Below are 13,346 nucleotides of genomic sequence, written 5' to 3' on the forward strand. Positions count from 1 at the left end.
ATATACTTTTTGCTCTGGTGTGAACATGATGCTTTTACACAAATCAACGTCCCTGGATATTCTTATATATTCCGTAGCATGGGACTAAATTAGGGGGAACCATAAAATGACCCAGCTCACCTCTTAATTTCTTCTTATATTATAAGAAGAAATCAGATCTAAAGAGTAAATTTTATTTACCCCATCCACAATAAAACTATCATTGGAAATTCAAGACATATATGGACAGCACACAAGAGCATGGATTTACCTAACACATAGATGAAATTGTTTGAGAACACTTCATCTTTACATTAACCTTTCCCCTGTAAAGCTGCCAAGGTCAGTGAGACCTTGGTTCATCTGCTGCGTAAGTGCTGGTTGCTTAAGCCAGAGCTGCTGTGGGACAAGCCTCTTGAAACATTCCTACCTCTCAAACTTGTGAATCAGTGGAGAACCTCACAGATGTCTGCCAGAGATCCTTTCCCAGCCCTCCTTATCTCCTACTGCCATTTAGGTTTTTGAACACAGCGTGTTTTCACGTGTTTCTCTGAACATACCTGCCCTCTGGGGTGAGAAAACAGAGCATTAGCTAAAAACTTGCTTTGCAATACTTATTGGAAGTGTTCATCACACTTTTTCTTGTTCAACTGAAGAGCGAGACACACAGTACTTCCTGCATATGAACCTTAAATCCCTGTGGCTGATCCACTCTGCAGAGGTGTCGACAGATGGATAATGCAGTCGTTGCATCCTATGAGAGACCTTTGGTTTTTAAAATCTTTTTGCAGTTGTTTTTTCCAACTTTTTAACTGATGCTCACATATGTAAGACCGAATTCTGTGGGAGTCTCTGGGACCAGGGTCTGAGCTGGCTTTTTGCGTGCCTGAGGCCGAACACTCAGTCACTGAAATGGCTGGAGAGTCCCAAAGTGAAGGATATTAAAACCTAATTTTCAGTCTTAATTTTAGAAAAAGCTGCTTCAGTGTTATGTGGTACAGAAATATCTCATTAGCTCTTACCAGATCCCTGCCTTTGGAGGGCTCTTTCACTGTGCTAATGGCACTTTGACATTTTGTGGATTACTCTTTCAGGTTCCATAATCAATTTAACATTAACATTCATGTAAACTATTAATGAAATAATATTAAAAAAGAAAAATGTTCCTACAATACTGCAACATTTTAATGCCTCATTAAAATCATTAGTAATGCTAATATTAAAGAACTTACTTCATCTTTCAGAGAACCCCAAAATAAATCATAATCAAATGTTTGGTAATGTACAGCCAGAGAAATAATTTATATATTGCTGGCATATAGGCATCACGTACACTAAAGATGACACCGTAAGGTCATATTATTAAGCACTCACAACTAGTTCTGGCTTTGGAAAATCATTGTACACAGTATTATTTTATAATTATCATTAAACATACTGAATATTGTTTGTGGTTTTTATTTATGAGAAAAATATATAGTGTGTCTCTCAGCCAGCCAGTGCTTTCATGGAATTCAAGTTACAAACAATGACATGCTTCACCGACCTCAATGACTTACAAAAGCCATTTATACTCAGTACCCTCATTTACACTATCTTTAAAAATGAGTAAGAGACATATATTAATAGCAAGAAACTGGGAGAATGATTGCATCACTACCCGTCTCCAGACTTACTGCAACACTTCATTCTCCATCAGCTGAACTGGCATGGGAATGTTAAATGTTGTATATAATAGTTATATAAAATTTTACTGCACATGTAAGGGGAGGCCTGTGGTCCCCTGTTTGCTGGCCAACTTTTGCACCCCATCCTGAAGAGGTGTAGCCACCAGAGTAGCCTTTACTCAGTGACTTGTAAGTGTGAATCCCAGAGCGGAGCTTCGATTTGGGGCACACCAGGGCTTTAGCCGTGTAAAAGGGGCTTCCTTAACGGTGGGCTGGAAGGAACGCTGATGCCGGGTGTGTTCAGTACTGTTTCACACCAGCACCCACTCTCTGGGCACACGGTCTAGAGAAGCAACAAGACAGGTGCTAAAGCTGAGCTGGAAAGCTTTCCCCCACGGGTGTATCACTTGTTTTAAACCAGTGCAGACACCCACTTAACACTGACGTGCCACCCGCTGCCAGACCAGCAGTCCTGCAATATAAAGTGGCAAACAGGTGGGTAACTGCCCATCCAAATCCACGGCATGGGACCAGAGAGGAACCCTGCAGCCCTTCCCCAAACACCCACCCTGCCAACCAGCTCAGTAGCCCAGGTGCCAGGATCCGGCCTTCTCGCCTTTCTCGGGGCAAGCCCCCAGGGGCACAAGCTGCCTCTCGCCCCGGGGGTGATCTCTCCAGCACAGGCTGGGCTGGGCAGGGCTGCTTCAGGGTCCGATGCAGCTTTCCTTGCTGTAAGCTCAGCCTAGCCAAGGTGACCATGTTAGGCTGAGGACAAGCTGAGTCCACTGAAAAGCGAGTTTGGCTGGGATGCTCCTTCCGTTAATACTCAGCGTTCAGTCCATCCCTCGATCTGGAGCAAAACACACGCGATTTTAAGAATCACCTCCTCACCATTGGGGGTTTGCTGGTCCCTGTGCTAGACATTTGGGACCGGATCCACTGCATTAAAGAAGAACTTTGGTCTTAACTTCCAAAAATGAGAGATCCAACCTTTCCCAGACAGTCCCCCAACCCACTCACTGACCATCGCCCTCCTTTACAGCAAAGGCAGCTTGCACATCCTCCTGTTATTTTGAGCATTGCCTGACCCAAGCCCATGTTGCCAAACAGGTTTTGCTTTGCAAAACCTCCTCAAGGAAGCTCAGCAAATAAATCCAGCAGCGCAGCCTTGTGAATTCAAAATCAGATTCTGGCATGGTTTATGTTTTCTGTTTTAATTTGTCATTTTGTTTAGATGAAAGGTTAATTGCGTTTTCTCTTAATATATTTAATACATTGTGGTAACAAGCAAGCTCTAGAAATGATAAAGTCATTTGTTAAAAAACTCAGCTACATCATCTTTAGCCATTCATGTTCCCTTCAGAAAGAAAATTAGTTGTTCCAATCTAGTAAGCTACAAAAGAAATACAGCCGACAAAGGGTGAAATATGAACATCAATGGTAAGTTTCGAATTTACCCTATTTATTTTGAATGTAAGATCTCATGACCCACTAAAATTCAGTTCACAGTGTTTTATGAAAAATAATGGCTGAAATTGAATGTCTTAATTTACATTTAATGCAATTAAGAATGGTTTAAATTATGACTGATGAACAGCACACACAGATGTCAGTCAGTTTCATCAGAATAAATTGAAGTCAGTGTCAATGAATGCTCCACTGATAAATCCCACTTTACATAAAATTAATAAAAATAAGGAAATATAATCCTTAGCTAATTGCAAAATGTTCTGGAATTCCCCTGAATTTGGTGCAGGGGGGGGAGTGTAACTAGAGAAAGCCACAAAGTAGCATATGAAGAGTGATTTATTTTCAAAGGTGCCCTGTGTGAAATTGTGAAATGATCCGAAAGTTTACTACAAAGGGCGTTTCTGTACAGAAATACCTTGCTTTACTGAAATGAGTCACGGCAGGGTGAGGAAGACGCCTCTAACGTGCAGCTGTGCGTGGTCACAAGAGTGCTGTGCTCCTCGCAGCTTCCTGGGAAAGGAGATATGCTGTGCCTCCGTGCAGGGCACAGCGTCTGAATTGGCATTTTCCCTGCTGTTGCAGCTTACTGGGGACCTGACTTACCTTTGTCAAACCTGGTGCCAGCAAGAATTAGCCCAGAGTTTTCAACCCATGCAGTAAACACGATGCAAGTATCATTCAGTGCTCTCACACGTAAACAGTGTCAACTCCTCCACACAGGCATCATCTTTCGGTTCTCTCTTTGCACAAGGCCTGGCACAGCAGGATCATGGCGCATTATACTGGTCCCCGTAAGCACTTCCACAGGACGGAGGATAATTTTTAAAAACATAATACAAATGCAGGCTGATTTACAGAATGGTTTTGAGGTAAACCAAGTGTACACCAGAATTTCACCAAACATTTGATAAATGTTTTTCATGCTAACACATGAAGGCAGCTTTCATTCTGCATTCTGCATAGAGGAGATAGATGCTTTCTAAATGAATATAAAACACATGAGCCACTTTTCAGTCTGTCTTCCAGGAGCAAACATCAAACACGGGGAGCACTGAAAGCTCAATACTCAGCTCACAAAGTAATTATGATGTGGTCCTGTGGTCCTAGTGCAGGGGAAAAAGAGAAATACAACATTGAAGTCAGTAGGCTTCTGAGCATTTCTTATGTATTTGTAAGGACTGCAGAGGCTGATTTTAATAAATCTAATTCTCAGGGTAAACAAAAATTCTTTCTGTGGAAGACCAGAGAAATGCAGAAAAACATTGATCTTCCTCATCACAAAAGCCTACACATGCTCATGACAATCACAATCACCAGGAAAGCTCTGGAGGACAAGCTTATGTGAAACAGATGAGCTGTTCCTTGTGATTTGGAAGTTATACATAAATACTTTCCTGGGTACATGTCGTGAGTTACTGACCATTTGTGTATACATGAGGAAAAATGCCTCTGAGATGCTCCCATCTTCACATCAACCTATTTTTAGCCAAAATATAGTTGTTCTTTTGTGTGAGGGAAATTATAATCTTCTAAGACCAAGACACCACATCTTCTAAAATGTATGAAAAAGCAATTTATGATGCATATAACTAAACATCCCAATAATATTTTGCAGTTAGAAGTTTTTTCTTTTCACAGGGCAATTTTAGAACAGGCCAAAAGCCCAAGTTTAAATTGGCACTTAAATGCACATATTGTATATTTGCATAGGTAGGAAATTAATCTTTACCTCCTTCAGGATATGCTTATTCCCCCTTGTATGTCTGTTCTGTGATACCAGATTAATCAGGATGCCTTAATTGTGTATTCTCTCTGGGTGCGGGTGTTCATTGTCTGTATGTTAAAGAGTTGAGTGTCCTACCTGTCCTTATACAATATGGCCACTGGGCCAATCTGTGCCCTAGATAGGTCAATTGAAAAACTTATTATCCCAGGAGAACTGGAATGATTTATGCAGCCCTTTTCTGGTGCCCAAAAGCAAAGGGATACAAGTTTAGGCCACCACAGTGTCATGCAGTCCTGCTTGCACTTTCTGCCCCTGTGAAATGTTTGCCTGCCATGCGAAGCTCAAACTGCTGGGCTTGCATTTCCATAGCAAGGTGCAAAACAAGCCACTGACCCAAAAACCATGGGAAGGACCTGCCACCATGCTGAGCACTGCTGCTCCCCCTCCAAGCCACTGGGAGCTGTGGGTGCTCCACACCTGGCTTTAGCAGTGTCTCTCACTCCATGTGTGGTGCGTATGGTGTCAAAAGCAGCTCGTTTAATTCTTGCCAGAGACTGCAAAGGTACCAGACTAAGCACTTACCTAGGGCCAAATTATCAAAATGGAGATGCCCAAGACTGCAAATCAAAAAATGAGGTATGTTTAAAAGCGGACTCAGAATTGCATGCAGTATTAGTACAATGTGTCTTTGCTATGCCCTTATTATCTTGTAGATATATAGTGTAATTTATGCTAATAGACTGACTCCCAAATTTACCCTTGCTGTGCTAGTTACTTTTCTAGAAAGTACAAATGGCACACTGTTAGCAAAGAACCAGAAAAAAATTGAAATAGGGTGTGGGGGGAGCAGTCCCAGTTATGCAGTCCAGCCTCCAGTGCACAGAAAAGTGCCTTATATTTTACTCTCCTTATATTTTCTAATGCTTTTCCAATTTAGTTTTAAATGCATAGGGCTTCATGTGATGGGGCTTCTCTGCCTCTCATGAGAAATTGCTCCAGAGCTGTATTATATATTTTGCTGTCAGGAAGCTTTTCCTGATCCTTAACCTAAATTTTTCGTTTGTTAACTTCATCCTATTACTCCTACTTATATCTCCTTTGTCAGCCTAAATAACTTTCCCACCCTCGTTTGATAGCTGTACCCTTCAAACATTTGTAGCATGCCACCCCGGCCTCCCCACTTAGTGAAGCTACACATATTTTGGTTTTTTAACCCTTTTTTATAAGTGATTCTTTCCATTCCCTTACTCACATTTGTTGCTGTTCTCCACACAGTTTGATCTTTTGTTCAGACCAGAAAGAAAATGATATTCCATACGCACGTTTCTCTCAAAAATAAATGCTATGTGTTTGCCTGCTTGCCTCCTGTCTGCAAATTTTCCCCTATGCAAGCTAAACATATAGAGGGAAGCACAAATGAAGAAGGCAGGATTTGCATAGGCATGGAGACTGCGTTGGAGTGACACAGAATGCTAATAAAACCAGTTTAAGGTTTTTTTTATGTACATTTTTTTTTCCATTTGACTTTAAGAGATCATCACTCAATGTTATTTCTTAAACTGAAGAATCTAAGGCGAATGCTTTGACTTGATTTTAAAGACATTGAATTTTTTCTGCTGGTATAAATAGTATGGACACAGTAAAAGTACTTGAGAGAGCCTAATGAACCATTTCTTACACCCCATTACCTTTAGTCTGATATGACTGAGAGTACGGGCACTAATTATCCTCTCTTTCACAGGCACCGACATAGATCTACAGTAGGTCTTAAAACACAATATTCCATACAACTCTTAGCAGTTCCTCATGTAATACATTTCTGTATTTTTTTCTAATCGAAATTTAAATTAGAGGCATGCCACTTCCCATCTACCTGCCACTTATACATGTTTTATGAACAATTCTTTAAGATGATTCCCTACCAAAAAGTGCAGGTAGCACACGGCCAGTCACAGGGCAAGTCCTAAAAATTAAAGAATTTTTTTTTGAAAGGAGTGAGGCAACCATACTGCTCTAATGATGGAGCAGCTCTGCACAGTGCAGACTCACACAGAAAGGCTGCTAGTCCAGGGAATCAAGGGAGTGTGGGACGAGCACAAGATCAGTGCTCATCTCCTCTGTGTCCCTTGGAGAATGGAAAATTGCTTTTACTAGTTTGCCTCTGCTCTTCTGTACAAGAACAGAGCAAGGAGCAAGGCTGATGTAGGGGGACAGGAAATTATGCCTCGCTCTGCATTGTTTCACACTTTGCAGAAAGCCTTGCCGAGGCAATGCAGGTGCATCAGGCAATGCGTATGCCCTGTCCTTACCGGTGGCTGTGCTTTTGCAAATTATTTGTTCTCCTGTTGGACTTCCCAGGCTCAGCTCATGTGAGGAAGCCCATCAGCATGCTCCAAACCCTACCCATGTTGATCCACCTGAAATGCAAAGTGTAAGGTGCCAACACCCCACTGCCCTGGGTTAAATGCTGCTCCCAACTGGAGTACTGATTTGCACAACTGTAACTGAGCTTGAACCTTTATCTCACGTCAGACGGAAGATGAAGTTTTCTGCTGGTTAACGAGGAAACACTTGGAAACATATGAGCTGCATATTGGGATGCAGATGGTTCTATAAGACAGTACATACATTTATAAAGGAGACATGTAAGGTCATTGGGAACCATCTGCTTTAAATATTTAAATGTCCTTACACTAAACGTATGAGTAGTTTTGCCCTGGACTTGTAATATTAGCCATCTACCAATTTTTTATAATAACGGTGAAACAAAAGAAAAATGGGAAGGTGGGAGACAAGGCACGGCAACCAATTTACAACATCTGGGCCCTAAACTGCCAGCTCAGAAGGAACTCAACCTGTCCAGGAGCAATTTGCACTCTTTGCAGTGGCTCACCCCCATGCAGAGCACATCTTTTGGGGGCATCCTGGAGTCCTACACCCTGGACACAATGCTGCTCTGACCCTGGAAGGAGGGCAGGTGCTAGGCTATCTAGGTATCAGGAAATCTCGATGAGCCTCCTCCTTGTACAGGGTATTTCCAGAGCATAGTTTTGATGTGATTTGTCTCGTCCAAACAGCAAGATTTCTGAAGCTCTTGCTCTAGTTGGTAGCCTAACATGAGTGAACATTGGGGAGCTATGTCTCCAGAAACCCCCACCTCTGCTGACTCTGCACCGATTTCTCCAACCAGACGGGTTCACACCTTCTTTTGTTTTCCCCCCAGTAACAAACCAAAATAAACCCTGTCTCCTTCTAGTTGTGTTGTACTCCAACGTGGTTTGAGAGTGCTATCCTTGCAGGCAATCACACTGGCACTCAAAGAAAGCCACCACCCTTAACCGCCCTCAGTCCAAGCTACACAGACCCATGCTATTTGTGAAGACAAATATAGTGTTAAATCACTTTGGTCCTCCTTTTCTTTTTGAAGTATTTTCTACTAAGCAGAACCCCACAGGTGGAGAGAGAGGAGCTGGAGGGCTCCCAGGAATGCAGTGCTGCCCTAGCCCTGGCTCTTGGCTGCATCTCTGGGGCCAGGGAGGAGGATGCCCACAGCCCTGCAGTGCTTTCAAGAGCCTCCCAAGGAGGAGCAGCCCAAAAGGGTTCCCATACACTGGGTTTAGTTCCTTATTGCAGCCCTCGGCACCAACATGTGAAGGCAAAGAGCACCAGCTTCTTTCCGTCTCTGGGTTTCTCATCTGGGTCTATCTAAGCCACATGCCTTGGGCTTCCTGGGACAGTGCATCCCATAGTGTTAGCTAACACCATTGAAGGGCCATGCTGGGACAGGCTGGACATGCTACTCACAGCAGGCAGAGCTGCCACTCATGCCTGTGCCCTCAGTGACTAATTTCTTCACATACTTTGTGTTTTTTTAAGTCTCCTCCATAATCTGAGGAACAGCATCAATGTAGCAGTTATCAAGCTACTCTTTCCAAACAGTCATCTGGATTCACACCCTTTGCTGGGAGTATGTATATACAATATGTATTATACACAAGTATATATATATTTTTTTTCCCCCCTGGGGTTGCACTTTCCCTGAGGTCTGTCACTGCACTGCAGTTCTTCCTTGACAGACACTCTAGCAAATATATGCAGGTATGGGGATTAATGAATTCACCAGGACAAATGGATTACTTTTGATGCTTAAAATCTGTTACCAAAACAGGGAAGCTCTCCTTTGGAAAGGAGTAAGGAGTAAAACCACAACCAAAATAATTTGTGGGTGTTTTTTGTCTGAATCTTTCTTTCTCTGACTGCCCTGAACTGTAGGAACAGCTCTGCCTGCAATTACCAAAGTCTAGGAGCAGACCAGGACAACCTCCTTCCCCAATATGAAGCCTTGAATTGTGCTATTGAAAAATGCAGTTGGTTGTTGTTGCTATTACATTTCACTGATATTATCATTTAGAGCCTTGTCTTGCGCCTACTGAAAAGGCAAACTCCACCACCTCTGGGAGCCTCCATGCTCTTCCAAGTTCTCTTTGAGATTGCTTTTTTTTTTTTTTTTCATTTTCCCCAGGAGATATTAGTCTGTGTTATTACAAATTCACTACAACTATCTTGTTATCTTCATTTCAGTCCTTTTTAAAGATCCCTTTACAAATACTGTTTGCACCATCTTGATAGCAGCTTTCAACTCAGAGCAACAATGAGACTTCTTAAAGAAATTTGTGCATCTATCTGTTCTTGGATAATATTCATAACAAGCCCCAAATGGCTACCAAGAGAAAGAGTGAAGAATCTGAAAGAGAAGAGAAGCAGCAAAAATAAAAGATGAAAAGCAAAACTGTGAGAAATAATTGCACTGCTCTGTCAATGCAATTAAAAAGCATATCAGAGGAAAACAGTTAAATTAGCTTACTGAGTGCTTACAGGAGTTTCAAAGCTCTACTGCCAGTTCAATTAAAAAAAAAAAATACCCTAACAACAGCACACTGATTTCTAAAGCAGATGACATTCTCCAGCAGCCTGAGATGGTCTCTGTGACACTGACAACCTCCTCCTCCTCTCCTTGTCCTTTGGAGCATTATAGCCTACCCAAGATGATTTCAGATTGTCAGGGCTCGAACACAGCTGTTCCTTTTCTGGAAACCAAACAGCCCAGCCTTCCACTTTCTATGGCAACAACAGTGAGCCCTTCGCAATCTGACCTGCCGAGGAAAACCTGCTGTTAATTAAACATTAATTGCCTTAATGCAGTCTGAATTATGTGGAAAAACGCAAGTTATTTTAATCTGTATTTTAAAGAAAACATCTGAGGCTTAAAATGGCAGTCTGAGGCATCTTATAAATTGACAGATATATATTGCTCTTGCCCGTTTGGTGTTAGAAGAGACTCCTATGAGTTTAATAGACACATTGTTCTACTATTTTTGCAGACATTCAGGTAGCAACTGTTTCAGACAATTTGATTTTATTTCTGTGAAAATCACAAATGCAGCATTAATAGCTAATTTTAAATGATATTAAGATCTATTGATTTTTTTTATTACATTAATTGTTTATATTGACTTTAAAATACATCAGAAGCTGGGTCCTTTCTAATTTCAGCAGACAGAATGTGTGATTTGACTGAAGGACCTTGATTCCTGCATAGACACGAACACCTTTGTGCTGCACCCTCTGCGGTAGGCAGATGCTCGTGCAACCATCCTCAGAGTGACTGTGCCACATGTGAATCACTGCCAGGACCCCCAGGGAAATAGGATTGCCTGCTTCCCAACTCCAAGTGTTTCTCTAGAGCAACCTGTCTCCCTCCTGCAACCTGCTGCTTAAACAACTCACATTCTTTTAAAATACTTAGTACCTGAGCAAAGAGACTTCATTACTGCAGCCATTTTTCTGCCAGCTTGACCCAGGCTCTGCAGAGATTTTCCACCCCTGAGACTGGGGTGATGGGGAAGGGAGGAACTAGAAAGCACAAAATCCTCTTTGGGGCAACACAGCAACAACGTCTCCCTAGCTGCTCGCACTGACCAAAATTCAGTTTAATGGCTGGTAGAGCTGGGAGATAGGCAATGGCTTGCCCCAGCACCTGCACTGTCCCCACTTACAGGGCAGATGTGACTGGTGTCCACAGGAGGAAGCTGAGACCAACCAAGACCCATGGGCACAGGGTTGGGAAAGTTCCTGGCTGGGGCTGGCTGAGTTTATTACACTGTTCTGTAACTTCTCTTCCACTCTCTTTCTTATAGAAATGCCAACACACACACAGAGACAAAAAAAAATGGTTTATTCCCATTTATGTTTGGTTGAATCAAGAAGCAGTGTGGATGAAACAAGGTACACCACGATGGGTGTTTGCATAAAATCACTGATCATGTACGCATGTTGCCCAAACTGTCTTTTGGGAAGAATAAATCAGTAGGGGTGTAAAAGACAGACCTGATAGCACCAACTGCAAATGTGTAATGCTCTGTCCTTTCCTTTTTTACTTATCTGCAATTCGCAAAGGCAAAATATCAAAGCTGAATAACAGTAACGAAGGGTCAACTTCTTTGCTGGTGCAAACAGGTATAACACACCGAAGCTGATGAAGTTCCACTGGTTTACACCAGTGGCAAACACCGCTTAAAATAAGCTGCATCCATGCTGCAGTGGTCTCAAGGGGATATGGGAACACTGCTTCTGTGATTTGATGCAAAACTATTTATAGCCTCAGAAATTAACCCCCTAGAAAGGAAGCTACCGGAGGGCAGAAACCAGCAGAGGTCAATGCTGTCAGGGAAGTGTCGGCACTGCCAGTGCAGCCCAATGTCCCATCTAAACACAGAGCCGGCATCCCTGGGCACATCCATTTCCCAGAGACCTGCCCCTCCCTTGACCACATCTGGATTTGATCCCCAATGTTTACAAAGCTGGGGAGTGTCTCGGTGTTTTTATACTGTTACATGCATTATTTTTCTCATCTTAAAGCTGCCCATGTGGAGAAAAATACAGGACTTCAGTAACAGTTACCAACATGATTTGCTTTTATTACCTTTCTGTTCAAGACCCTTGTTTCCCCTTGTAGCATGTCAAATTGCCCCCAAAACCATATTATACAGCAGAGAAATGTCGTTCACACTTCACTGGCTATTGATTTACTTTATTTATTGGCACAAAATCAGCCTGAGATAAACATTTTGTCCCCCATTTCCACTATTGTAAGCGATATAGTTCACTGCGAGATAGGCAAACCCCAATGTGCTGGGTCACAATTCGACATGGCTTTCTAATCAATGTGTGAAAAATTACCTAATGAATAATGGGTTGCACATTTCCACAAACAAATTAACCAGGGTGAGACTGAAACTAATGATTATATTTATCTAATGTAATTTCACATCTGTTACTAGAGCTAGTAATTTTTTTTTCTTCTTTCCATGGCATCCTTAGAATTACAGCTCAGCTTTTGAGAGACAGACATTTTACATCCGTTTAAACAGATAATGTTCAGATTTATTAGATACTTACTTTTAAAACCACAAGATATTTGGGGAGTTTGTTATTATTTTGCAGCACTTTGTGGGGGTTGAACTGCCTTTTGAAATGCGGTGTGGTTGTCTCACCGGAGCCAGGGTGCTAAGACTCACAACACATCCCATACAAGGAACAACAAAAGTGATTCTTTTCCCAATATACAGCTGGTTGAGGTACACCCTGATAATTTTTTCTGGAGTTAGGCTAACATTCACAGATGAAAAAGCACAGCAGTGGGAAGGAACCTCATGGGCTCGTTCTTTACATCCTTCTTAAAGTAGATTTGTGTCTTCCTGGTGAAACGATCAGTTTTGTAAAACAGATGTTCCCAGAGTCCGACTGCCAACTCTGCATGGGTTCAGCAAGTGCCCCGTGGCCTGATCAGCGGCTGCTTCTCAGAATGGGGAAAGCAATTGGCTCCACAGGGTTTACTTTTCACTGGGTGTTTCTATTCTCCAGGGACATTAAGATGTTTTGCTTGGGCTGTCAAGAGGGGCTTGGGCACCCTTCCTGGCCTCCAAAATATGAGGCATTAACTCACCTGTCTCTGTCCATCTCCTAAGAGAAGTGTTTCAAAAAAGGGCTTGTAACATGGGCCACCAGGGAAGGAGAAAGAGGACAATGTTGCGGTTTCCTCCCCCCTAAAGCTGACTCACCTCAATCGCCATGGGGGATATAGAGCCTGCCCCTCTAGCTGCAAACACTTTCTTTCCTGCCGCTGGGGGCTGTATCTGCTCTGTCACATCCAACAGCTCGCAGTTGTCTTTAAAGACATTGCAAGAAAACCAAAAGTCTCCAAATGATGTCACTACTTGAGTCAACATTATTAAACAATTTCACAACCTGTCTCAGTCGTGGTGGCAGCTTTCATAAGGATTTATTATCCAGAGAGAGAAGAAGGGAGGGGGCTGAGAGTGCGCAGAGGTTTGAAAGTCATTGTACCGAGAGTTTAATTATTGTATTTTTCACTGAAGTTGAAAGTATTAAGGAAAATCTAGCCAATTTCATATTACCTCATTTGATTAAAGAAGTTGTATGAT

At 42.3% G+C, this 13,346-nt stretch overlaps 1 protein-coding gene across 1 annotated transcript in view; it reads right to left on the bottom strand.

Annotated features, from left to right (window-relative positions):
• The window catches only part of WDR41 (WD repeat domain 41), a 61,768-nt gene extending 48,794 nt beyond the window's left edge, over positions 1-12,974 (bottom strand). The window contains exon 1 of the mRNA XM_010582875.1: positions 12,963-12,974. Coding sequence (XP_010581177.1) covers positions 12,963-12,974 — 12 coding nt within the window. The remainder of the gene's footprint in view (positions 1-12,962) is intronic.
• Positions 12,975-13,346: the final 372 nt, after the last annotated feature.

This window comes from Haliaeetus leucocephalus, unplaced genomic scaffold (genome assembly GCF_000737465.1).
Source record: "Haliaeetus leucocephalus isolate CR32 unplaced genomic scaffold, Haliaeetus_leucocephalus-4.0 Scaffold849, whole genome shotgun sequence".
In the NCBI taxonomy this organism is placed as follows: Eukaryota; Metazoa; Chordata; class Aves; order Accipitriformes; family Accipitridae; genus Haliaeetus; species Haliaeetus leucocephalus.